At 47.0% G+C, this 26451-nt stretch overlaps 3 protein-coding genes across 5 annotated transcripts in view; 1 reads left to right on the top strand and 2 right to left on the bottom strand.

Moving 5' to 3' along the window:
• KREMEN1 (kringle containing transmembrane protein 1) overlaps nt 1-8069 on the bottom strand; it is a 70137-nt gene extending 62068 nt beyond the window's left edge. For both annotated transcript variants that reach the window (XM_021666175.2, XM_064367877.1), the window contains exon 1: nt 7973-8069. In XM_021666175.2, the coding sequence (XP_021521850.2) occupies nt 7973-8069 (97 nt within the window). The remainder of the gene's footprint in view (nt 1-7972) is intronic.
• CUNH22orf31 (chromosome unknown C22orf31 homolog) lies at nt 7340-21376 on the top strand. 2 transcript variants are annotated; one of them, XM_064367878.1, is made up of 3 exons: nt 7340-7406; nt 19045-19470; nt 20829-21376. In XM_064367878.1, exons 2-3 carry the CDS (start codon nt 19165-19167, stop codon nt 21267-21269), a joined length of 747 nt encoding a protein of 248 aa, XP_064223948.1. In that variant the 5' UTR covers nt 7340-7406; nt 19045-19164; the 3' UTR covers nt 21270-21376. The 2 variants fall into 2 exon arrangements, with proteins under 2 accessions (XP_064223948.1, XP_012320315.2); XM_012464892.2 differs by lacking the exon at nt 7340-7406 and adding an exon at nt 18378-18419.
• A 1077-nt stretch (nt 21377-22453) lies between these two features.
• Nucleotides 22454-26451, bottom strand: part of ZNRF3 (zinc and ring finger 3) — a 170914-nt gene continuing 166916 nt past the window's right edge. Inside the window, exon 9 of the mRNA XM_021666151.2 lies at nt 22454-26374. Within this exon, the coding sequence (XP_021521826.2) occupies nt 26331-26374 (44 nt within the window). The 3' untranslated portion in view covers nt 22454-26330. The remainder of the gene's footprint in view (nt 26375-26451) is intronic.

Raw genomic sequence — 26451 nt, 5'->3', positions numbered from 1 at the left:
TAGATGTGGATAATGAAGAGTCTGCTTTTTATTTTTTTTTGAGATGGAGTCTCATTCTGTCACCCAGGCTGGAGTGCAGAGGCGCGGTCTCAGCTCACTGCAACCTCCGCCTCCTGGGTTCAAACGATTCTCCTGCCTCAGCCTTCTGAGTAGCTGGGACTACAGGCCCATGTCACCATGCCTGGCTAATTTTTGTATTTTTAGTAGAGATGGGGGTTTCACCATGTTGGCCAGGCTGGTCTCGAACACGTGACCTCATGATCTGCCCACCTCGGCCTCCCAAAGTGCTGGGATTACAGGTGTGAGCCACTGCGCCCGGCCAGAATCTGCTTTCTTAAGAGTGAAAAAAGATGCTGATCAGTATCAACTGTTTCTGGGTAGGCAACTAACAGTAAAAAGAAGGACAAAAGAATAATACAATCAGGATGGGGTTTATCAACCTCAGCACTACTAACATTTTGGGCTGGATAACTCTTTGGTGTAGAGGCTCTCCCGTGTGTTCTAGGATGTTTAGCAGCAGCATCCCTGGCCTCTACCTGCTAGATGCCAGTAGCACCTCTTTAGCTGTGACAGCCAAAGATGCCTCCCTCCAAGTATTGCAAAATGCCCCCTGGGGGCACAATTTCCTCCAGTTGAAATCACTGAGTTAGAAGAAATGGTCAAATAAACAGAAAGTGTCACATCCATTAACTGGTGGTCATATAACTAAAGATCGTTCTCAAGGGAGACTTTCTCAGCTCAGCCCCTGGCCCCTCCAAGCCCCTAACAAAGACGGTCTAGTCATTTCAGCTGAGACAATCAGAAACCCTTCCTCTGCCAGAAGCGCTAGAGAAGAATCTTTGGTGAGCCAAGCCAATGAAGCTCTGCATGGTCATGCACACATCACAGCAAGCAGGGCATCACACCCAGCCTTTGAAGACATTCCTTTTAAGTTAATCTCCCCTCCAACTAAACTTTTTCCAAATCTCTTCCTGCCATTTGGAAGTTGAGTGATTCTCAGCTGAAAAGGCCTGTATATACGAGGTGCAGATGGCAGCAGTTACAGCCCTCACCAGATGCTACAGTCTCTAATTTGATTGAAAGGATATAATTAGACAACAGAAACACTTTAATGAAAGAGCAAAACATGGAGGGAGGGAAGGATTGAAGGCCCTTAACTGATGCCAAAACACCCACCAGTAATAGAGGCTTTGAGTCTGGGGAAAGGAAAGGGGAAAGCCCCTTAAAAGGACAGTCCCCATCCTGTTTATTTCCCCATAGACATAGGAATAGGGATTTTATTATTGTAGATTTCCACTGTATTTTATGTGGGAACAATCTGATTAGAACCAGAAGGGTCTTCGGAAGAACATCAAAGAAAAACAAATATGGCTTCTGTGGTCATTATTAAAAATATTTTTTACCAGCCCAATAATTTTCTTTGAAGATGAATTTTTATAGATTGAACAGCAGCAAGTAATTTACATACTGTGATGGGATTGGTTAGCAATCCCCACTAGTCTAGTAGGGAACTACTTGGTTGCCATGTTTTCATCCAACTTTAGGACACTAAGGCACATGCACAGGCATCTAATATGTCTGTTTGGAAGCGAAGAAGAAACCATGCAGAGTCAATCATACATGCTGATAGCTACAACCACTCTGAATCATCTTTAAAAGTTGCCTACACTGTTTTTACTATTTTCTAGCTTTAAAATTTTGAGTGTGAGTATACTGTTCTGGTTCTAACCAAGAATCTAACCAAACTGAAAGAAATCCAGCCCTCAAAGTCTGCAGTTGCTAATGTAGTGTGACACTTGGGTTTGGAAGCGGCTGCAGCCTCCTCAGCCCACTAGAAGCAGGGCCCTGCCCTTGTGGCAAATTGAACAATAAAAGTTTAATGCTTTGGCTACTTGCCAGGGATTAAATCCGTGGCAAGGGAAGCTGGGCCCAGCAGAGGGGCAGCTCTGAGAGGGTCCTGTTGTATAAATGCAGGGAGAGAGGCAACTTAGCATGTGAGGTGGCCTAAAACGTTTTGTCTGCCAAGGTACTCCCTAGAACCCCAAATCATTCCTCTTGAAACTGGTACATTTCCAGGCTAGGGAGGTGTTTACCTAGAAAGAGCATTTAAAAAGAGGGGAAGGATTCCCTTAGAGGAGGAGAAGTCACATTTCTGTGAAGCAGTAATTTGTGAGGTGTATGGATACCCATCTGACATTTTTCTACGATGGCCTCTTTCCTTTCCCTCCTCAGTCTAAATCCAGACAAAATCTCAGAGGTGAGGTGAAGGCTGAGGGAAGCGCTGCCATCTTGGGAGGCAGACTATGAAGATAAGAGAGAGAGGAAAAAGAGTGACCTCAGACTGCTCCTCCTAGACTGATACTTACGAGTTCCAGCTGGATTCTCAAGGTAAAACTGAATATGGAAGGAATGTCAGTCATCATTCTCACCAATGAGGAGGCTACACAGTGAGCCGGCCAGAAAGTAACCAGCCAAGTGGCGTCAGGGGTCTGGATCTCACTTCAAAACCTATAGAGGTAGTTTTCTAAGGGACACATACACTTCCTACTATGTTGTCCTTATTCAGGCGGCACACGCTCAGGCAAAAGCTACAGATCCAAACTTCCGGCCTTTCTCAAGTGTTTTGCATTAACTGTTCCACAGTACAAGCACAATCAACTTGGTATGTTTGAATGTTTTGTTTTTTCAGAAATGTTTTAATTAAAACAAGATAATCTGTCATGCTAAGCACATTGTTGTTTTTTAAAACCACTTTAAATATGACAATAGAACCATGGAAATAAAAATTAACTGCTTAGCAAAGTGACAGAAGTTTGTCTTCTTTTTTTTTTTTCCTGGCTGTTTTTCTGTCTCAGGGCTGGTGCCACCTGCTGCTGCCTGGGCTTTCCTCTGAGAAATGGACCTCTCAATGGTTTGTTCTAAGCAACATCTGCAGGCATAGTTGAACAGACCATAGGCCAGTTCCAAGGCAGGCACTATTTATGTAGTGCACACTGAACCACACTGAATTTCTCTTTAGGGCGTTTTCAAAGTCTTTTTTTTTTTTTTTTTTTTGAGACAGGGTCTCACTCTGTGGCCCAGGTGGGAGTGCAGTGGCACAATCTCAGCTCACTACAGCCCTGACCTCCCAGGCTGAAGTGATCCTCCCACCTCAGCCTCCTGAATAGCTAAAACTATACAACATCCGGCTAATTTTTGTTTATTTTTTATAGAGACAGGGTCTCAGTATGTTGCCTAGGCTGGTCTCAAATTCCTGGGCTCAAGGGATCCATTCAACTGGAACTTCCAAAGTGCTGGGATTACAGGTGTCAGCCACTGAGCCTGGTCTAAAAGTCTTATTAAAGACCCAAATGTATGTGTGTGAACTTCTCCCTTATGTATCTTTTTAAAAAAAAATTGAGTAAAATAAAACGTAAAATTTACCATTTTAATCATTTCTCCCATATGTATCTCAAAGTTAGTTAACAGTAAATGGTAAAAGGTTCATTCATTCACCAAAATCAAGCCTCCTTGTCACCTTTTCTAGATCAGTGAATACTGAAAAAAAAAAATCAAAAGACATGGACCTAGAGCAGAACTTGGCAAAGCACAGCCTGTGGCTCACTGCCTGTTTCTGTATGGCCCACAAGCTGAGACTTAAAATATATAAATAATTTAAAAAATATTAGTTTTGAAAAAAATCAAATGAACAATATTTTGTTAACATAAAAATTATAGGAAATTCCCAGCCTGGGAAACATGGTGAAACCCCGTCTCTACAAAGAATAAAATACTAGCCAGGCATGGCAATACATGCCTGTAATCCCATCTACTCGGGAGACTGAGGCAGGAGAATTACCTGAACCTCGAAGGTGGAGGTTGCAGTGAGCCAAAATCATGCCACTGCACTCCAGCCTGGGCAACAAACAGAAACTCCATCTCAAAACAAATGAACAAAAAAAAAATTATAGAAAATTCAAATTTTAGTGTTCGTAAAGTTTTACTGAAACACAGTCATGCCTAGTCATTTACCTTTTTGTCTATGCTGCTTTTGCCCTAAAGAGTTGAATAATTGCAACAGAGATAGTATAAGGCCCACAAATCTCATATTATTGTCTTCCCTTTACAAAAAATGTTTGCCCACACCTGACCTAGATCATCAGCTGACATTCCAGACTCAAAAATTCTAAATTAAAGATGGTATATTCCCCATCACCAAAAATCCCTAATCTGTATATTGTGAAGCTATTTAAAGCAATATATTTTATGTTACTCATTTATGCTTTTGGTCTAACTATGCTAAGCCATGAGTGTATCAATAACATCTATATTGAGTGCATCAACTTTCTGTTTATGAGTAGTGAGCCTAAATGGAATGCTCTTTTGCTTTAAGATTTATAAAAGGGCTCATTTTGCCTATCTTATTTATTTATTTATTGACAGAGTTTTGCTCTCGTTGCCCAGGCTGGAGTGCAATGGTGCAATCTTGGCTCACTGCAACCTCCGCCTCTGGGGTTCAAGTGATCCTCCTGCCTCCCAAGTTGCTGGGATTACAATCACCTGCCACCATGGCTAGCTAATTTTTTGTATTTTTAGTACAGATGGGGTTTTGCCATGTTGGCCAGACTGGTCTCCAACTCCTGACCTCAAGTGATCTTCCTGCCTTGGCCTCCCAAAGTGCTGGAATTACAGGTGTGAGCCACCACGCCTGGCCTCAAAGATTTAAACAGTTTGTCTAGGGGCCAAAATATATTTTCACAAAAATATCAGAGGTCTCTGATACCAGGTGGAAATGGTGTTTCTTAAAATACTCAGAGCATACAAATAACTGGTATGCACCCTTCACTCCTTCACTGATTCAGCCCCCATGTTGTTTACAGGTAATTCTATTACATTAATGAAGCCCCCAAGAGGGCCAAGAATTGGTAGACAGTATGATGCTCTAGCTGTTAACTGAACTCACAGGTTTTATGGCAAACACACTACTGGCTAGTGGGACACATTCCAGATGAGGAGTTAAAGGAGAATGGGCATCAATCTATAAACCTATAGAAGGTATTCACAGTAAACATAACCTGAGAGGAGAAGCTCTGTTGATGCACATCTGATAGACCCTAAAGGCAGTAAAACACCCAATTTGAGTAGAACATAAATTCCATAAATTCCAGATGGGACCCACTACAGAGAACCCATCAACCCTATGGCCCTAGTTGCACTCCTCCTTGAAGGAAAATCTAGATTCCATTACCCTCTATCTTCCTTCTTATGAGTTGTGAAGGAAGGAAGAGAATCTTAAAGGAAGAATGAAGAGAAGGGAGATCATTTGGGGTTGGCTACACATTGTAATTACAAGTAGGATTGATGGGGAATGAGCTAACTGTTTTTATAAAGTCAGCATTCAAAAATGCAAACCACCAGTAATTTAAATATTACAAAATTGTGCAAAATATAAATATTGAAATAATTTTTTCCATCCACAAAATTTTAGAGAAAATTACAGTATCAAAAAATATAAAATGGTAAGCTTGGCATATCCTCAGAGTAAAATGTGTGTGTGTGTGTGTGTGTGTGTGTGTGTGTGTGTGTGTTTTATTGGAAAGGATTTTAAAAGCTAGTGGGTAGGATCTAGACGGGATATGTTGCTGAAGACCATGTGGTATCTCCCTAAAACTGCTTCTGCAACTAAACAGGGAAAGTCAAAAAAAAAAAAAAAAAAGCACTGATTTACCAGGTGGTAAGACACCAAGCTGGCAAGGCTCATGGAACTGGGAACTTGGACCACTTATCACAAATCATTTCACAATGCTTATTTGCCCCTACCCCAGACTCTTAAATAAAAGCACACCAAGATTTGGGTGCAAACTTCCTAAGAGCTGCTGCATTTGACCTTAAAAAAGCAAAGATACTTGGGAAAAGAATACCTTCCAACAAGCATGAGCAGAGTTGGCTCACTTGATGCTTTTCAGAGCTATGACTCTGCCCTTTCCAGAAGGGGAGGCAGTCTATTTCCACCCATACATTTCTCTTTGTAGGGGACATTAAATCCTGACCACACAGATAGCAAAGTTGAGCTAAGGGGTTACTAGGTTACAGTTATGTTGACATATCCTGGCTCTCGGAATGTCCCTCACTCCTCACAACAGTAGAAATGATCATACTGTAGAAGTCCCATAAAAGGTGGTGATCACTCAGAAACCACGTACCGAGCCTCAGGTTTACAACACTTGGAGACCCCAGTTCTACCAATTTAAAGCCAAGCTTTGCCTTTTACAGAAATTAATCAGACAGAAAGCTCTTAGCATTCCCAGGGTAAATGAGGTGTCTGGCACTTGATGAACTGTGAGGCCCTATAAAAGTATTATTGAAATATGTTTATTGACTGCCTCCTATATGTGGGTATGTTACCTACAGTGTATCATTTAATCTTCACAACACTCTGCAAAGAAGTTATCATCCTCTCTTTACAGACGAGGAAACTGAGGCTCAGAGAGCTGAAGGCATGGCCCAAAGTCATGCGGTGACAACACCAAGTCCTAGCTTTTTCGCTAATCCAAGCAAATGAGTAAACAAGGCAACTCTGAGTTTTCTTACACAAGCAAAATCCCATCTTTTCAACATCAGTCTGCGACGTTGGGTGGAGAACCCACAGGCGGGTTTTCCTACTCCCGCAGACGGGTAATAAACTCTTCCCATCCCTTTCACAAACGTCCTAAACTCAACACCCAAACAACCTGCAGAGAAATGTAACTGCGCCAAGCAACTCCCTCTTGCCTTCTCTTCAACTTAGAAAGGATTCAGCTACAAGGTTGTGTGTGGAAGTGAAGTGAAGTCCAAGCTTCATCCTGGTCCAGGGCCCCACCTCAGGAAGACCTGGCCTTGGGCTTGGCCTGGGCAGTGAGTGGCCTGTTTAAGGCATGGAGTAACCCGAAACACGGAGCTCGGAGTTGCACCCTCAGGAAGAGCACCCTAAGCTCAGGAGGGGAGAAGTTTCCAATCACCCCTTCCTTTCTTCCTCTCCCCCTGCTGAGCCATCACCTGAGTCATACGGACGTTCAAAGTGGCCCAGAGGAGAGAGGGCACGTCCCGTCCCGTCTGGGTACAGGGTCGTCCCAGGACCCTAACCTGCCTTTAGCAGGGCGAGCAAGTCAATCCCGTTCCTAGCGAGGCAGAAGTTACAATGTCCGCCCAAGCGGGTGCAGCTAAGGACTCGGGAAAAGGGGCTGAGCGCCGGCTCCTCCCGCCTCCACTCGGCTCTACGCGGGGAGGCGCCGGGTTCCACCGGTGTAGGAGGGAGGAGAGAACGGGGGGATGCGGGGGCGTCGTAGTGAGGCTCGGGGAGGGGACCCTGGCCCGGGGTAGGGATGCCGCTGAGGGTCTTGGAGACGGGGGTGTAGCCTCTTGTAGCCGGAGAGCCATCCCGGTGCAAGGTGCGTCGATGGGGGACTTGGGGATGGGAACCCAGGAGGTACCGGGGAGAGGGGGCGTCCTGGCCCGGGGGGAGTCGCTGAGGGGTTTGGGGCGGGATCCCAGGAGGTACCGGGGAAAGGAGGCGTCCCGGCCAGTGGGGAGTCGCTGAGGGGTTTGGGGCGGGATCCCAGGAGGTACCGGGGAAAGGAGGCGTTCGGGTCTGGTTGGTGTCGCTGAGGGACTCGAGCAGCGCGTCCTGAGTCCCGAGACAGAGGAGATGTCCCAGCCCAGGGAGCGTCGCGGAGGGGCTTGGAGGTCTCAAGGCGGAGAGGGCGTCCTAGGCTGAGGGTCGTCGCTGAGGAGCACCGGGTCCTGCAGCCGGGGGAAGGCACCGGGCCCGGGGGCGTCGCTGAGGGGCCTGGCGGGGGGAGCCCGGGTCTCAGGGAAGGACCGTCCCGGCCTGAGGGGCGTCGCCAAGGGGCTCGGGGAAGGGGTCCGGAAGGTCCTGAGGCGGGAGAGGGGTCCCCTGGTCGCTCCTCGAGTGGGCTCCGGGCAGGGCGGGCGGCGGGGGGTCGCTCACACTCACCGGGTCCGGGGCCGAGGCCGGGGCTGGGCGCGGGCCGGGCCGCCAGCGTGAGCGCCGCGGCGGAGAGCAGGGCGAGGCGAGCGGCGGGCGGCGCCATGGGCCGTCAGTGCGGGGCCCCGGGGCGCGGCCCGGGGGAAAGGGGGCAGCACGGGGAGCCGGGGGCGGCCATGGGAGCGGGACACGGGGCCCGAGTGTGGCCCCGCCCCGGCCCGCCCCGCTCAGCGCCGCCACCGCCCCTGCAGCCTGGGGCCCGCCCGGCTCCGCGGAGAGGCCCAGGGGGCGGAACCCACTGCGCACGCACGCCCCGCCCCGGCCGCTCGCCGCTCCTGCCACTCATGCATCAGGCCCCGCCCACCTTTCCCCACACCTGGGCCCGCCCCGCAGAGCGCTCTGTTTGTCCCATCCAGGGGTGGGATCAGCAGGTGAGGGGCGGGGCCTCGGCCTAGCCTCCGAGTCACCAAGCTGTTTGGCGGGGCTGAAATAGGCCGGGCTCCCAGTGACCCCTGCTCCACCCTCACTCGGGTCGTGACCCGCGCGTGGGCTCAGCTACAGCGGCAATAATTAGAACAGCAGTTTGCAAACTGTTTTCCCTTGCTTAGCTCATCGTAATGATTAAAAAGGAATGCTTTGGAGAGTTCACATCCCATTCGGTCACCTGTAAGACCTTGGGCAGGTTTGAAGGAAAAATAGCTTTTATCTCAATTTCCTCATCTGTTAAATGAAGGTGATAACAGCTACTACTCCCCAGAGCGGTTGCACTAAATAAGAATGCCTGGAGCCCAGCGCGGTGGCTATCTCCTATCATCCCAGCACTTTGGGGGTCTGAGATGGAAGAATCTCTTGAGCCAGGAGTTCGAGACCAGCCTGGGGAACACAGCGAGACCCCCATCTCTACAGGAAAAAAAACAACAAACACCAATCAGTGGTCCCAGCTACTCAGGAGGCTGAGGCAGAAGGATCGCTTGAGCCTGGGAGGTCCGGGTTGCAGTGAGCCTTGTTCGCACCACTGCACTAAAACAGAGCAAGACCCTGTGTTTAAAAAGAAAAAAAAAAAAAAGCATGAAAGCTCGGAAACTTCTACGCACGCACAGTAGGAGCTCAGCAAATGCTGAATTCCGTTCTTCACCCCAAGTTTGCAGTCACATACTGACCCCTGGTTCCGTATCCCATCACGCAGCCAGCGCCAACTAGGGTAAGCTTCCTGATCTGAGGCTCGGCGGTTTGCAGAATAGGAATAATAAAAGGCCTTCAGAGGATTCGATGAAATAGAAGCAAGTACAATGCCCAACGCGAAGTCCAGAAATGGACCGGACAGGGCTGCTTATTCTACAGCCTGGGATGTTAGGGATGAGAGAGCTCGTGGCTTGCTTAAACTTTCGTCCTCCGCGTGGTAGGCCCTTTGCCCACCCCACCACCATCCTCCACCCCGGCAAGGTCTTCCCCTGCCGCACCCGGGGTCGGTAGTGGGCCGCGCTCCTCCCCTGCACTCCCCCCAGGCAGAGGGGATTTTCCTACGGCTCCCGCCTAAAGCGTGGCGGTGACGCCCGGCGGGGCAGGTCCGGGCAGCGTGCCGGGCGCTTTCAAGTCCCTGGTCCCGGGCTTGCAAGTGCAGACCTGCGCCCGGCGCGGCGGCAGAAAAATCTGCCCCAGTGTGCAGACTCGCCGCACCCAGAGCGCTGCTGGGCGGGACCGGCCCCGCGGGCTCCCCTGCCTGCCTTGGGTACACTCGTCCCTGGGCCCCCTCAACCCCCGGGCGCCGCCCCCTCGCCCACTCCCAGAGCCCGCGTCCCCCAAACTCCTTTCCCCACCCACGGCTGCTCGCAGAGCCGGGCCCCAAGGGCGCAGCTACCTCCCACGAGGCCTCTCAATCTCTGTCCCTCTCCACCCACACGACTCAGCGCCGTAGCAAGAAGAATCTTGTTCAGTCATTGTTTTCATGTGTCATTCCCGAGTTCAAGGATCCTCTGGGCTTCTTGGAGATTAGGGGCACCCACCATCCCCTCACCCAGCCAGCCTCTGTCCTGGGGACCCTCACCACCACGTCCCACCGATGACCTCCACTTTTGTCCAGCTTTACCCTGTTCCACCACTTTGGGCCCTTCCCACCTTCTCTACAAGACCTGAGAACTCTTATTCTGGTACTTCTGTGCCCTCCCAGACAGCAGTGCCTTTGAAGAGAATGAAATGAAGAGAAGATGCAGGTGAAGTCCTCAGCCCAAAGCAAACACTCAATAAAGGCGAACCTTCCTTTGTTCAGCAAATATTCAACGAGGAACATGCCAAGGGCTGAGGATACAGTCATCAAGACCAAAGCTTCCTCTTGGAACATACATTCTAGTCAACCTGAAAACACGCAAATTCCAGAGAACAAAAAGTACTACAAAGACAAGAAAGTGATGTTAACCGAAAGCTCTATGGATTTTTTTTCTTTTTCTGGAGACAGGGTCTCCCTCTGTCACCCACGCTGGAGTGCAGTGGTGAGATCATAGCTCACTGCAGCCTCCAACTCCTGGGCTCCAACGATCCTCTGGCCTCAGACTCCTGGGTAGCTGGGACTGCAGAGGCTTGCCGCCACACTTGGCTAACCTTTGGACTACTTTAAATAGGATGCCTGAGAAAGACTTTAGCAAAGCAGGGCACAGTTCTCTACAGTTTACAAGGTTCTTCTGCATCTCATTTGGGTTTCAGAGGAGAAAATAGGAAGGGCACCCAGGAGACTGAAAACATTTGTGATAGTAGCTTTGGTCTGTCCTGCCTACTGCGGGAAGGCACCCCTCCGGGGCTGGCTGCAGCCTCCTCATCCAATTGGCTCTCTCTGTCATGTGCACTGCCTAGGACCAGCCATATAATTGGCATGGCACAGTGAGAAACGAAAATGTATGTCCTTTGTCCGAACTTAAGAATTTCATGACAGGCCGGGCGCTGTGGCTCACACCTGTAAACCCAGCACTTAGGGAGGCCAAGGCAGGTGGATCACCTAAGGACAGGAGTTTGAGACCAGCCTAGTCAACATGGTGAAACCTCGTCTCTGCTAAAAAACAACAAAGTAGCCAGGTGAGGTGGTGGGTGCCTGTAATTCCAGCTACTCAGGAGGCTGAGACAGAAGAACTGTTTGAACCTAGAAGTGGAGGTTGCAGTGATCATGCCACTGCCCTCCAGCCTGACTGACAGAGCAAGACTCCATCTCAGAAAAAAAAAAAAAAAAGAGAATGGGCCGGGCGTGGTGGCTCATGCCTGTAATCCCAGCACTTTGGGAGGCCGAGGTGGGTGGATCACCTGAGGTCAGGAATTTGAGACCAGCCTGACCAACATTGAGAAACCCTGTCTCTACTAAAAATACAAAATTAGCCGGGCATGGTGGTGCACACCTGTAGTCCCAGCTACTTGGGAGGCTGAGGCAGGAAAATTGTTTGAACCCAGGAGGCGGAGGTTGCAGTGAGCTGAGATCGCACCATTGCACTCCAACCTGGACAACAAGAGCGAATCTCCATCTCACAGAAAAGAAAAAGATAAAGCATGTGTGGGACCCTTCCAAGCAAGGGGACCTATGTCGATACACAGGTTGCACACCCATGAAGTTGGCCATGTTGCACAACAGGACTTGGAAATCGTGTACGAGCTCCTCCTGGCACTGGCTGCGGTGAGAAACATCCCTCTAGCCTTCTCCACCCCCACCTGCTCTTTTCCAGCTGAAAGCCCAGCACAGGTGATGGAAACAGTGCACAAGAGGCTAAAAATACAGCCCAGTGTGTCTAGGTCATGGTGCTTAACAGCTCAAGGTCTTTTGCTCTGCTATGTGGTCTTGGCCTCTGGCAGGGAGCGACCTGGGATATTCATTTCATTGCTTTACATGCCTGGGGTGTTTAGCAGCTTTATTTCATGGAAAGAGTGAGGACACTGAATGCAGCTCCTGGGCCTCCAGAAAGATGTTGGTGTCCATTTGTCTGTCTGTTTGCACTCTGTACAACTCAGGCACCTTTCCTCCTCTGAAGGCAGCAGGATTTGCCAAGAAGCTGGGCAACCTACACTGTTGGAGTTTGGGTCATTCTAGTGTCTTTGAAACTCCAGTTGGCATGATTTCTGTTCAAAGGGCAGTCATTTTATGGAGAGAGCCCTGGAGGAGGGGGCCTGTTTATAGTGACAGCAATAGCAAACGTTTACTGAGGACTTTACTAAGGCTGTACGGTTGCATTTCAGAAAATCCTCCCAGTAGCCTATGAGGGAGGCATTCTTACCAGCCCCACACCCATCCCAGTACAAAGAGAGGTTAAATGACTTGATCAAAGGTGACATAGTGGTAGAGCTGGGCCTTGAACCCAGGCAGTGGGACCCCAGTCTTACCCTCGTAAGTACCAGGCTGAGCCACCTCCTTGTCTTTTTCGTTTTAAAGACAGGGTCTTGAGGCCAGGTGCGGTATAATCCCAGCACTTTGGGAGGCCAAGGTGGGTGGATGACTTGAGGTTAGGAGTTCGAGACCAGCCTGGCCAACATGGTGAAACCTCATCTGTACAAAAAAAATAATAATAATAATACAAAATTTAGCCAAGAGTGGGAGCATGCACCTATAACCCCAGCTATTCAGGAGGCGGAGGCAGGACAATCACTTGAACCTGGGAAGCAGAGGTTGCAGCGAGCAGATAGTGCCACTGTCCTCCAGCCCAGGCAACAGAGTGAGACTCTGTCCAAAAAAATAAAAGACAGGGTTTGATATGTTGCCCAGGTTGGAGTGCAGTGAATGTTCACAATCACAGCACACTACAGCCTCCAATTCCTGGGCTCCGGCAATCCTCTCGTCTCAGATGACTCAGTAGCTGGGGCTACAAGTGCTTGCTACTGTACCTGGTGCCTCCTTGTTCTGTCATTAGGCCAGGTGTGATGGCTCACGCTTGTAATCTCAGCACCTCGGGAAGCTGAGGTGGGAGGATCACTTGAACCCAGTAGCTTGAGGTTACAGTGAATCAGGATAGAGCCACTGCACTCCAGCCTGGGCAACAAGAAAGCAAGCCCCTGTCTCTAAAATGAATAATAATAGGCTGGGTGCAGTGGCTCATGCTTGTAATCTCAGTACTTTTGGAATCCAATGCTGGCAGATCACCTAAGGTCAGGAGTTTGAGTCCTGGCCAACATGGTAAACCCCCGTTTCTGGCCTGGCCAATGTGGTGAAACCCCATTTCTGCTAAAAATACAAAAATTAGCTGGGCATGGTGGCTCATGCCTGTAATCCCAGCTACTTGGGAGGCTGAGGCAGGAGAATGGCTTGAACACTGGTGGTGGAGGTTGCAGTGAGCCAAGGTCATGCCACTGCACTCCAGCCTGGGTAACAAAGCAAGACTCCGTCTCAAAAAAAAAAAAAAGAAAATTAATAATAATGATTAATAAAAAATATAATAATAGGGTTCTGTCACCAAATGCTCAGTAGAGTGGTCCAGAGCTGGGATTGGAATGAAGCAACTGAGGTATTTGCTTCAGGCACAGAGTTTAAGAGGATTTTTAGAAAACACAGTAAAAAACCCAGTCATCAAGATAAATATTATTTAATAGATATTTTATATATCTAATAAATATATTTAATAATTAATATTTAATTCAATTTTTAAAAATAATTTTTAAAGTTTAAATGAATTTAAAAAATCCATTATGAACAGAGTATCCCAAATTTAAATGAAGATAGGATCTGTATTCCCGATTTTCCTTTAGCCTCGGGCTTAGGTCTGCTCTATATCCTTACTAAGCCGGTCTCCCAGGATTCTGGCTCAGACAACTAGTGATGGGAAATTCAAGAGAGGCAGTCATTTGCTTGTTCTAATGAGGTTGAAGGAAGAGAGAGAATCTGGTCTTGAACATAATGAGTTAGAGGTGTCTGTGGGGCACTCAGGTGGGCACCTCTGAAGACTCATGATAGGGTTTGGGTTAGAAATGAGGAAGCGTGAGGCATCTGCAGGACTCAGGTGAGAATTGGTGGGAAGGGAGACAGGACACCATTATTTCACATACTTGGCCCACTATTGGTGCATATTTAGCACATGCGGTCTAAATCATTGGTCCTCGGAGTTTGCATTATAGTTCAGGAATCTTTTCAAATTCTTTCTCATCCAAAGTGTTTCTCTTCTTCTGCATCATGAACCTCAGATATGTTCCCACATGGGTATGGAAGCTTACTGCTTGGGTGTTAAAATAAAAACATCTGAGGAAATTAAAAACAACTAAATTCCACTAGAATTGCTTGGGTGGGGCAGGGCCATAAAGGCGGAAGACAAGAATGAATAGAAATTGACTCAATTTCTTCTTTATTGGCTGATCCACCAGAAAGAGAATAAAAGCTAAGAGAAGCTGAAAAGAAGAAAGGTAGTAGTGAAGGAAAGAAAAAAAAGAAAGAAGGAAGATTATAGGTGCTAAAAATACTGTGAGGAAAGTTTGGCTAGACATCAAAGAAGGACAGATGTGCTTCCAAATAGAAGTGGTGGTTTAGATATGTCAGGAAGCACAGCCCCAAATGATGAGTGGAAAATAAAGGTGAGACTGAGCTCAGCAGAATAAAGAAGCTTCATGGGAGAATCAAGCTAAGGAACAGGTCTTTCAGCAACATGGAAGCCCTACTGCTTCAACCCCGAGTCCCCGGATCAAGTACTGGCACCTGTGATGGAAACTCTTGCCATGGTTTTAGTACCCTGGACCAAATATCATTCTATCCTGACTTTATCATTCTAAACAACCTTCGATGGGACAATCTCTGCTAAAGACTAACCACTTCCTTATCTTATCTTCAGCTACCTGCTTCCCTTTCCCTTTAACAAAGCATGGAGGCTGGGCGCAGTGGCTCATGCCTGCAATCCCAGCACTTTGGGAGGCCAAGGCGGGCAGATCACAAGGCCAGGAGTTCGAGACCAACCTGACTAACATGGTGAAACCCCATCTCTGCTAAAAATACCAAAATTAGCCGGGTGTGGTGGCAGGCACCTATAATCCCAGCTACTCGGGAGGCTGAGGCAGAATTGCTTGAACCTGGGACACGGAGGTTGCAGTGAGCTGAGATAATGCCATTGCACTCAAGCCTGGGTGAAAGAGTGAGACTCCATCTCAAAAATAAATAAATAAAAAATAACGTTCATATGGGATGGGTGTGTTGGCTCACAGCTGTAGTCCCAGCACTTTGAGAGGCCGAGGAGAATCACTTGAGCCCGAGAGTTCCAGACCAGGCTGAGCAACATAGGGAGACCTCATCTCTACCCCCTCCCCCCGCCAAAAATATATATATATATATATATTAGTTATGCATGGTGGCACATGCCTGTGATTCCAGCTACTTGGAAAGCCAAGGTGGGAGGATTGCTTGAGCCCAGGAGGTCTAGGCTGCCATGAGCCATGATCACACCACTGCACTCCAGCCTGGGTGACAGAGTGAGACCCTGTCTCAAAACAAAAACAAAAACACAAAAAAGCAAATATTTATTAAGTGCTTACTACATACCAGGAGCCATGCCAAGTGCTAGTACTTCAGATGCATTGTCCCACTTCATCCTCACAATAATCCTTAGGTAGAGGCTATGATTAGGCCTATTTCACAGCTGAGGAAATCAAAGTTCAGGAGTATGAATTCACTTGCCTATTGAAAGATGGATCTGGGATGCCAGCACAGGCAGACTCTCACCTGAGCCTAGAGAAATTCTCATGACAGGACTAGAACTGGGCCTGGGTATGGTAGATGGATGAGCTGACCAGCAGAGGCCAAACATCACGGTGATAACTGTGAGTGCTTAAGAACAAGGGCAGTAGGGCCGGGCGTGGTGATTCACACCTGTAATCCCAGCACTTTGGGAGGCTGAGGCGGGTGGATCACCTGAGGTCAGGAGTTTGAGACCAGCCTGGCCAACATGGTGAAACCCCATCTCTACTAAAAATACAAAAATTAGTCGGGTGTGGTAGCACATGCCTGTAATCCCAGCTACTCAGGAGGCTGAGGCAGGAGAATTGCTTGAATCTGGGAGGTGGAGGTTGCAGTGAGACGAGATCGTGCCATTGCAGTCCAGCCTGGGTGACAAGCATGAAACGCCATCTCAGACAAAAAAAAAAAAAAAGAACAAGGGCAGTATAGACCTTGGTTGGGTTCAGCCTTTGTTGGTTACTTGGGGCATGATACTTGAGGAACTTGTGCCTCAGTTTCTTTATCTGTAAAACAGGGAACAATCCAAATGCATAGGACTCTTGGTAGCATTTCATGACATGATGCTAGTAAAGTGGCTAGAATCGTGCCTGGCTTTCAGGAAGCATTCAATAAATATTAGTTTTATTGACATAGGAGAAATAGCTTAGACCAAGGTACCCTGGGTTAGTTCTAAGGAAGGTTGAGGGTTACCTGTTGTGGCATAGTCAATTGAAGTGAGTTACATTGAAGGGAGAGGCCAAATCTGGTAGAACTTGAAGAGTATGTATCAAGTGCTGCCCCTGTGAACAGCTCTGTGCTGGAAGAAGGAGGCTAGGCCGGGCACAGGCTCATGCCTGTAATTTCAGCACTTTGAGAGGCCAAGGCAGATGGATCACTTGAGGTCAGGAGTTTGAGACCAGCCTGGTCAACATGGTGAAACCCTGTATTTACTAAAAATACAAAAATTAGCTGAGCTTGGTGGTGCGCATCTGTAATCCCAGCTTCTTGGGTGGCTGACGCACGAGATTCGCTTGAACCCAGGAGGTGGAGGTTTCAGTGAGCCAAGATCTCGCCACTGCACTCCAGCCTGGGTGACAGAGTGAGTAAAAGACCTAGCAGAGTCATTGAGTAAAAGACCTAGCAAAGTAAATCTAACAGATGAGTGTCTGGAAAGAGGAGGTGCAGAAAAGCCAAACTCAAGATGGGGAAGGAGAAAAGAGAAACAGGTGAGCTATTCCTACTATGCCTTTTTTGCTTGACATTTTCCCCCGTCCCTGCTTTGCAGAGTAAAGACAGATGGTAATTTCCAGGTAGCCCAGGAGCCTGGTGCCATTTTTCCGATTCACCAGCTTTGAAAAGATACTTGCCTGCCCAGTCTCCAGACATTCGCAAACTCTTCCCAAAGACAAACCCTTTCCAAAGCTCTGCTCTAAAACTGACCCAGCTCTTAGGAGGTGAGGCCAGGGCTCACCACTGAAAGGGCGCCATTGTCCTCCCAAGTGTCTGTGGGTCCAGCTGCCATAGGCCTGGAGGTGGTTCACAGCCTGTGGTGCGGTCTGCCTGCAGGCTTTGATTCACCCCAGGGACAACACTTAAAAACTCAAGCAGGCAACACATGCGATTCCAGGAGCCCCTGCCAGATTCATACTCTGTTTTTCCATCATTTCACTCTCCTCCCCCTCACGAGGGAGCCTCCCGAGGCATTTTGCAAATAAAAAAAATCAAACCCACCAACAGGACGAGCACCTGATAAGGAGTGAGGCATTGCCCAAGAGTTCCCAGGAAGAGGCGGCTTTGTTCTCGTTTCAAGCCCTTGACACTGCTAACAGCTCTAATTACTGCATTTGCCATGGGATGTCAAATAAAACCACATTCCAGAAACCATGTAGTCTTCCCAGGAGAGACATGCAGGGAAAGATGCTCAGGGCTGCAGGAACATGTTCTTTCATTTCTGGTCCCTAACCTTGGCAGCTATTCTGAGAATTCAACAGTGCTTTCTTTATGTGCATGAAGGAGGGCACTTTTGCACATGTAGGGTTGCATCTCACTACCTGTATCCCCAAATCTGATCAGCATATTTGACTACATTTCCTGCAAAACATGCTTCTTAAGAACGTGAAGGGCCGGGCGCGGTGGCTCACGCCTATAATCCCAGCACTTTGGGAGGCTGAGGCGGGTGGATCACAAGGTCAAGAGATTGAGACCATCCTGGTCAACAAGGTGAAACCCCATCTCTACTAAAAATACAAAAATCATCTGGGCATGGTGGTACGCACCTGTAGTCCCAGCTACTTGGGAGGCTGAGGCAGGAGAATTGCTTGAACTCAGGAGGCAGAGGTTGTGGTGAGCTGAGATCACACCATTGCACTCCAGTCTGGGTAATAAACATGAAACTCTGTCTCAAAAAAAAAAAAAAAAAAAAAGAACGTGAAGATCTTCAAAATTCACCCAAGCCATTTAGGGGAAATGAGAACTTCAGAAATTTCTGAGGCTAGAAGCAAAACCATATAGAACATCTTCCCACATAATTTAACTATAAAATCTGATGATGTAACACCCACTCACACCCACATCACAAACCAAAGTGACATCACAAATACTAGGGATAATGGCTCAAAGCTGCCTGCATTGAGCCCAAATCTAAACGAACAGCAATTTGCCCATACTGACTGAGGCAGAGAAAGACAGGTGATTAGAAATATTAAAACAAAACAAAAAAAGAGAGAGAAAAAAAGGGAAGAGAAAATACATACATCTTCCCCCTACTAAGCTAGTGAAAATAAAATTTAAGGCAACTGAAATATGGTAAGGTGATTTTACTTTTTATAGATGACATTTCTTAGAAAGCCAGTTCTCTTTAAATATGTGATTCTAATCTATCCAAATTGTTCTGTTGTTCTTAGCTGGTCCCAGGAAATGGAGGCCAGCATCGTTTACCTTTTCGTCTTGTTTTTATGGTCCCCAGAGTATACTGATTTCCCTGTGAATGGGCTCTTGGCGCATGGCCGTTGGTTAGAAAGCGTATTCAGGGTTTGGCAGAACTTACCTGCTGTCATGTCTGTGTTGCAGCATGGTTGAGTGTCTAGAGCTCACATGGAAGTCCTGAGTGACCCTGTCTTCATTATCTTTCCAGCAGGCAGGAATTGTCTTCGATTCCTTGAGAACCCTCCCTGACCCCCTGCTTCCTGTCCCAGCATGCTATGTTCTTTGAGAGGCTGAATATTACTGTAACCTTGTGGAGTTACTGTCTCCTCCCTACTTGGTATAAAAGGCTTTGGTGAGAAGGAGAGGACATATAGTAAGATTTCTAAGAACTGGGTGGAAGGAATGGCCTATAAAAGATGTTAATATTTTGCCTTCAAAATAGACCTTTTATTCTCTGCTGGAGAACAGTCTTTTAAAAATTCATTTCTCCCTCTTATAACTCTAGCACCCAATCCATGTGAGACGAGACCCCAGCATCCCCATCTATGGACTCCGACAGTCCATCTTATTAAACACCAGGCTTCAGGACTGCTATGTGGACTCACCGGCTCTCACCAACATCTGGATGGCCAGAACATGTGCAAAGCAGAACACTAATGCCCCAGCACCAGCTACCACTTATTGGGAAGTTGGAAGGAACCCATTAATTGCCAGTTCCTTCTCCCTGGGTAAGCTTGTACTCAGGCGGCAACTGAAGAATAAGTGCTGCCCAGCACCATGCAAGTTTGGAGAAACAAAACTCTCAAAGAGATTAAAACACAAGGACAATTCAGTGATGAAAGCCACCCAGCGGGCCAGGAGAAGAAACTCCATCAGTTCCAAGAGCAAGCTGTCAGCAGGGCATAGGATGCCTGCAGGAGGCATCAGAGAGGTAGATGATGGCCAGTGGTGGGGAAAATGTAATGGGTGGGGGAGGGAAAAGGTAAAACCAGAGAACACTTAACACTTGACATATATATGGCATGGTGCTACTGCCTGTAATCTCAGCACTTTGGGAGGCCAAGCAGGGATCATTTGAACTCAGAGAGTTCAAGACCAGCCTGGCAACATAGGGAGACCTCATCTCTACTAAAAAAAAATAGCCAGGCATGATGGCACACGCCTATGATCTCAGCTACGTGGGAAGCTAAGGAGGGAGGATTACTTGAGCCCAGGAGGTTGAGGCTGCAGTGAGCCGTGATTGCACTACTGCATTCCTGATTGGGCAACAGAGCAAGACCCTGTCTCAAAAAAACAAAACCAGGCTGGGCGTGGTGGCTCACACCTGTAATCTTAGCACTTCGGGAGGCCGAAGCAGGTGGATCACCTGAGGTCAGGAGTTCAAGACCAGCCTGGTATGGTGAAACCCTGTCTTTATTTAAAAAAAAAAATTAAAAAAAAAAAAACTACACCAAGTGAAGGAAATCCTAAAGTTGAAGACAGAATGTAGGGCAGAGGTGCAGCATGAAAGAGTGGAAGAATGCTTCGGATGTCGCAGTCATGCTATTATTTATACTATGGTTAGTTCTAGAGAAGGATGAGATGGCTTTCATAAGCACAGACTTGACACGAAGGAAAAAATAAGGGCGAGAAGGAAGGCTAGGATATGGGTAGTATGTGTTTGTGTGCACGCACACACACACTGGTGGTCAGCTATAGATCTGGACTGTGAGCGTCCACATGGAGAACTTGGCCTCTGGAGGCCTGACTGGAGTCCAGGTCTGTTACCCCATGGTGGCCAGTAGAGCTCAGTGTACCCTGGAGCTAGGCCATCAGGGTTCAAATCCCAACTCTGACTATAATTGAGGACTACCTCGGGCCTAATTTCTTTGTGCCTTGATGTTATCATATTAAATGTGGGATAATGGCCCTTCCCTCATAGAGCTTTGTGAAGATTAAATAAGTTAATACATTTAAAAGCCTTTTGAATAGAGGCTGGCAGAGGGTAAATAATTAGGATCTTGCATAGCATTCAATAGATGACAGCTGTGGTTATTAACCTTCTAGCTGTGTGGCCTTGGGCAAACCAATTCCAATCTCTTTGTCTTTAAAGCTGTCTCCTGCTGACCTCACAGGGTTCTGGAGAACACACGCAGTGGTATGTACATAAAGGAATTCAGTAAACTAGAACATACTAGACAAATGTTGGTTGTTGTTGTAACCAAGACTCTGGGACACAAATCCCAGATAATTATTCTGAGCTCCCCTCTCAAGTTTTAGCTTTCACTTCTCTGCTTTCTTCCTGGCTAGAGTAAAGAAACTTCAAAGGAGAAAAAACTAATAGTCCGCCAAGATCTTGAGGACAGATATGCTGAACATGTGGCTGCCACCCAAGCACTACCCCAGGACAGTGGGACGGCAGCCTGGAAGGGCCAAGTGTTGCTTCCGGAAACCCACAGGAGACACCAGTTGTCGGAGGACATGCTAACCATCCACGGTCTCTCCACAGAGGGTTACCGGGCTCTGTACCATGCTGTGGTGGAGCCAATGCTGTGGAATCCTTCAGGGACCCCCAAGAGGTACAGCCTGGAGCTGGGCAAGGCCATTAAACAAAAGCTCTGGGAGGCTCTGTGCAATCAAGGTGCCATCGCTGAAGGTGCTCAGAAGGACTGTTTCCCTGGCAGGAAGCGGCCGGGTGTCCACGAGGAGCCTGTACTCGAGAAACAGCCCAAATTCAAGAGCAAAAAGTAGGAACAGGAACTCATGGGATTAGGGTATTCTCTGCTAGAGATCTGAGAAATAAACACAATTTTGCACCTTCCGTGTCATCTCAGAGTGCTTTACAAATTAGCAACACCCTCTCAGGGAAACAGACAAAGAGGTACCAGATTCGCTCAAGACCATGGGTGCCTCTCCACTCATGATTAGGTAATTTTTTTTTTCAAGATGGAGTTTCACTCTTGTTGCCCAGGCTGGAGTGCAATGACGTGATCTCTGCTCACTGCAACCTCTGCCTCCTGGATTCAAGTGATTCTCCTGCCTCAGCCTCCCGTGTAGCTGGGATTACAGGCATGCACCACCAAGCCCGGCTAATTTTGTTTTTTATTTTTAGTAGAGATGGAGTTTCTCCATGTTGGCCAGGCTGGTCTTGAACTCCCAACCTCAGGTGGATCCACCCGCCTTGGTCTCCCAAAGTGCTGGGATTACAGGCGTGAGCCACCACGCCCAGCCATGATTTGGTAATTTTGAGGGGTAGATGCTTGGAGTATTTTTCCTCCAAGGCCTTGAGGGTCTCTTAGTCTTCCAGGTAGGAAAAGGCTTGACAGATAAAGCAGATGTTTTAAATTCAGGCTATGGTTCCCTATTTCCTTCTTTCCCTTCCTTTTCTTTTGAGACAGCTCTGTCGCCCAGGCTGGAGTGCAGTGGCATGATCATAGCTCACTGCAGTCTTGACTTCTTGGGCTCAAGCAGTCCTCCTGCCTCAGCCTCCTGAGTAGCTAGGACTGCATGTGCACACCATGCCTAGCTTTTTTTTTTCTTACTATGTTGCTGAGGCTGGTCTCCAACTCCTGCCTCAAGAGATCCTCCTGCCTCAACCTCCTGAATAGCTGGGATTATAGGTATGAACTCCTGTGCCTGGCCATATGGGTCCCTATTTTTAAAAAGTGGACTGCTAGGCTTGATTACTATCACTTTCCCTAGCTCCTTCTACATAGGACTGAACAGAAAGCCTACCATTCTCACAAGGATATAAACTCACACACCCTATAACAGATTCTCTCCTGTGACACTGCCTAAACCCCCAATAACCTGCACTCTAGATTAACAAAGTTATATGAATGCTTCAATGGGCAAGTTGAAGTTAAAAATACTGCAAACCTCCCCTCGTTGAATCTGTAGACTTTTACCGAACAGAGCAATGACAAGATATAACACATACTTGATAAAATTGTATTTTTTTTACAGTCATTTGTACAATTTGTTACAAAACCATAGAAGACTAAAACTTGTTTTAAATCATTTTTGGTCTGCAAATATGTAAAATCTGTGTGCAATTATCATGTATTTACAGGGTCTTGTGTTAGTCATTTTCAATGATTATTCCGACAATGTCACACTCTCAACATAAGACATGGCTTAAGATAAATATATTAGTAAATAAATATTCTGAGAACGTATTTCCATAAATGAAATGTGCTGCTATATATATACAGAATATACATAAGTTGTTTTCTAGCTTTTAAAACATTTTTTTAAAATGGTAATGTTGGAAAAAAGAGCCCTTAGACCATTTTATTACAAAATCTTTACAGCAAAGTCTTTACAAAATCTCTTTTAAGTGCTATGGGAGAAATTAAAAAAATTAAAAATAGTGCCTCGTTAGACCAACACCATAGAAAGTTTACATAGAGTAGAAAAAGGCAGTTCTGTTTAAAGAACGATATTCTAGATTAATTATTTAGACCTCATTTTAAAAGCATTAGTCCTGCATGAACTTTGAGTAGAAACTAGCAGCACAGAAGGATGTGAGCAGTGGGACAGATGGGGCTTTATTTTACAAAAGGGCTTGGGTTAGGAGGGGGAAGGGGCTGAGAGTTAAAGCCAGCTTACTGGGGCTGTGTCCATAAAGAGGTACCTTGTTGGTAAACACCCAAACTTCCATTTTTAGCTGGTTCTAGAACTGTACATTGAACGTGGCTGTCCTACACCCAGGGCTGGGTCACTTGACCATGCCCAACGGTCACACCCCAACTTGGAGGGATTGGAGGCAGGGGTTCTCAGTGTAAAATGAGATACTCCCAGTTTCCATGGCTATAAAAGCGCTACATACCACTCAGAGTCCACCAAAAAGGGTGTGTGTCATTGGTGGAGTCTTACAGCTTCAAAGAGGACATTTCTTTTGATTTATGTGTGACAAAATAAGATCATTGGTTTTTTTATTATGGTGATCCCCCTGACTGATAAGCCAACACAAATTTAAAAGACAATGGTTGGTATTTAAGGTTTTGAAATTGCATTTTTGTTTCTACCACCTGTAAGCTACAAAAATTAAATGAGTTTCTTTTGCCATCTGCAGCTATCACTTGTTCAAGTGAAAACTAGAGGCTGGGCGCCGTGGCTCACGCCTGTAATCCCAGCACTTTGGGAGGCCGAGGTGGGTGGATCACGAGGTCAAGAGATCGAGACCATCCTGGCCAACATGGTGAAACCCCGTCTCTACTAAAAATACACACAAAAAAATTAGCTGGGCATGGTGGCATACGCCTGTAGTCCCAGCTACTCGGGAGGCTGAGGCAGGGGAATTGCTTGAACCCGGGAGGTGGAGGTTGCAGTGAGCTGAGATCACGCCACTGCACTCCAGCTTGGTGCCTGGTGACAGAGTGACACTCTGTCTCAAAAAAAAAAAAAAAGAAAAGAAAAGAAAAGAAAACTAGACACACTTATTTTAATAAGCCCAGTGGAAGCCACATTCTCTACTCATCTATTTATTGCTTAAGGCTATTGAGGAGTGGTTTTCCAGCCAGGGCTAAAGAAAGCCACTTTGGGAGTTAGGTTTCAGATGAGGAAGATAATATGCACTCAAAGGCATTAAAAACAAAACAAACAAAACACAAAACCTCACAAACAACAACAAAAATCTCAACGAGAAGCTGCTTTTTGCAGCTCATATTAAAACCCAGACCCCGCTTCCCTAAAACCATGTAATGCAAGCTGCTGTCCTTAGCAGCTGCTACTCCTAGCCCAAGAAATAAAAGCATCCCAGATCACATGTCACCAGCTTAGGCGCTTCTCACACCCTCAGCAACAGGTGTGTGGGCCACAGTCTGAGAAGCAGACCCCTAAGGGACTGTACCCCAGAGGCTGAAGGACAGATCTCACCAGTGAGTCCCTCGATGGCAAATAGTTTGATCATTTTATGTTGGAATTTGTCAAATCCTAACCAGAGATAAGTAAATTTCCTCATCATACGCTAAGGTTTTTAAGAAAAATATATTCTGATAGATCGAGATTCTCGTTCAAAATATTCTGAGCTGACTTCCTGTGAAACTGACTAGAGAAGGACCAGCACTGTCACCTGGCAACCCAGGCGGTCCCTGTCCTCCTACCTACAGGGGGTCAGGTCCCAAGTTTCCTATTCCGCAAGTGAGCTGGCAAACCCAATGAGCCAATTCTTTCAGATGGCGACACATCTGATGAATGAATGAACAAATACAAGTGACCAGAAGAGTTAGTGAACACAAGGGCTAATATCATTAGTTTCCTATAAAAAAATTATTTTTAAAGAACAAGGAATACATTGGACAAAAAAGGATGACAATCCCTGATCTGAAATAGCTTTAAATAGATTCTCTCTCCCTTTTAAAAATGAAACACCTTAAAACCGCAGCGGTTTGGGTTTTTAAACTCTCCCCTTCCCCTTAATAAAAAAGGCTGGAAAAATATACAAAAACCTACCCTTTGGATGTAAACTATCTGATAGTCTCTCTCTCTCTGTCTCATGGAGAATCAATACATAATAGTGCATTAGGTAGATAGGATAGTAGACATCTGCAGGCGAAATGAGCAATTTCAGCCATGAGGCAGAAGACTGAATAACCCTGAAGCAGTGCTTCCGTGGGGAAATGGGATAGGAAAGGTATCATTCAAATGGAGCTCAGTGCAGACCTCCTGGGTCTGGGCACGTGCCCCCAGAAAGGCAGCCCAAGGAAGCAGCAGCCGAGGGGTGCGGCTGCCCCACAGAGGCGAATACGCACTGCACATTGGTGTGCTGCTGGGTCAGTGGAGAGCACTCTCCCCCAGCCCCATCGGACACCAAGGCCACAAAAGTACATTCCTTCTGGGTGTCTGCCCCCACACACCCCGTCAAGCCATTTCTGCAGCCAGTGGCAGGGAGCCCAATATATTTTTGCAAAGGACTCCAAAGTCAGGACAACCAAGGGGGACAGCCTCCTCTTCCCTGCCCTGAGGGTCAGAGTTCAGATCAAGGGCCCCAAGAACATGCCCTTACTATGAGATGTGAACTCTGTTGTTTCACTTGGGACCATGACCCAAGGGGACAGATCGAGGACACTGGGCAGAATCGTCCCCATCACTTTCATAGCAGCGGCTTGGCCAGGCTCTGCAGGGCTGCAGCTCTTGTACACCCTATTCCTAGCTGCTTCCATCACCTGCCTAAGGGCGTGGGCTGGAGAGGCATGGCGTCGGGGACCTGACATCGTGTACATTGGGATTGCCACGAGAAAGAAAGAGGCAGTTTTACACTGCTCCTCAGAGCCTGTACCCATATCAACTAGCTTTACTTCAAGTTTCTGGTTCATTTTCTAAGGCAGGTGAAGCCCTGAGCTTTTCAAAGGCCTGAGCTCCCTCCAGGGAGACAACAGTATCTACACATGATGTGGTTCATTTAATGCAGCAGTGATTTTTTTTTCTTTTTCAGCAAAAGTTGGCGGTTAGGGTTCTTTAAAATATATATTTAAATAACTTTTTACATTTACATACAATATCTTAAAAAAAAAACAACAGAACTCAATCCCACACCTTGGAACTCCAAGCACACACACTTTACAAAACAGAACATGTTATCAAAAGAGGCAACGGACTCGGAGAATTTTGTCTGTTGATTTGTTAATGGGGCAGGGGGTGGTTTTGCCACAGGGGGCTCACATTTTGGGTTGAGAAGGAGGGCTCTCTTTATTACCACTTTTGTGTGTTTGTCAAAGCTAAAAAAATTTTTTGTTTTAGTTTTCTGAAGGAAGTCAGTTTGGAGTCTCCACACAATTCCGAATTTGCAGGTAAGAGTTCCTTCTGAACTCAGGTTCCTGGGCTGCTGCTGTCTGCTGAGCGAGATCTCGGTCCTGGGAAAGAAAGAGAACAATCATCAGGGGAGGGAGCTGGCACCACACATGAGACCAGACAAGGGACTCAGGTGGCC

The sequence above is a fragment of the Aotus nancymaae genome, unplaced genomic scaffold (genome assembly GCF_030222135.1).
Source record: "Aotus nancymaae isolate 86718 unplaced genomic scaffold, 86718_ANA_hifiasm-v0.15.2.pri h1tg000076l, whole genome shotgun sequence".
Classification (NCBI taxonomy): domain Eukaryota; kingdom Metazoa; phylum Chordata; class Mammalia; order Primates; family Aotidae; genus Aotus; species Aotus nancymaae.
Note: the sequence above shows the minus strand (reverse complement) of the source record. Positions and strands in the feature narration are given on the sequence as shown.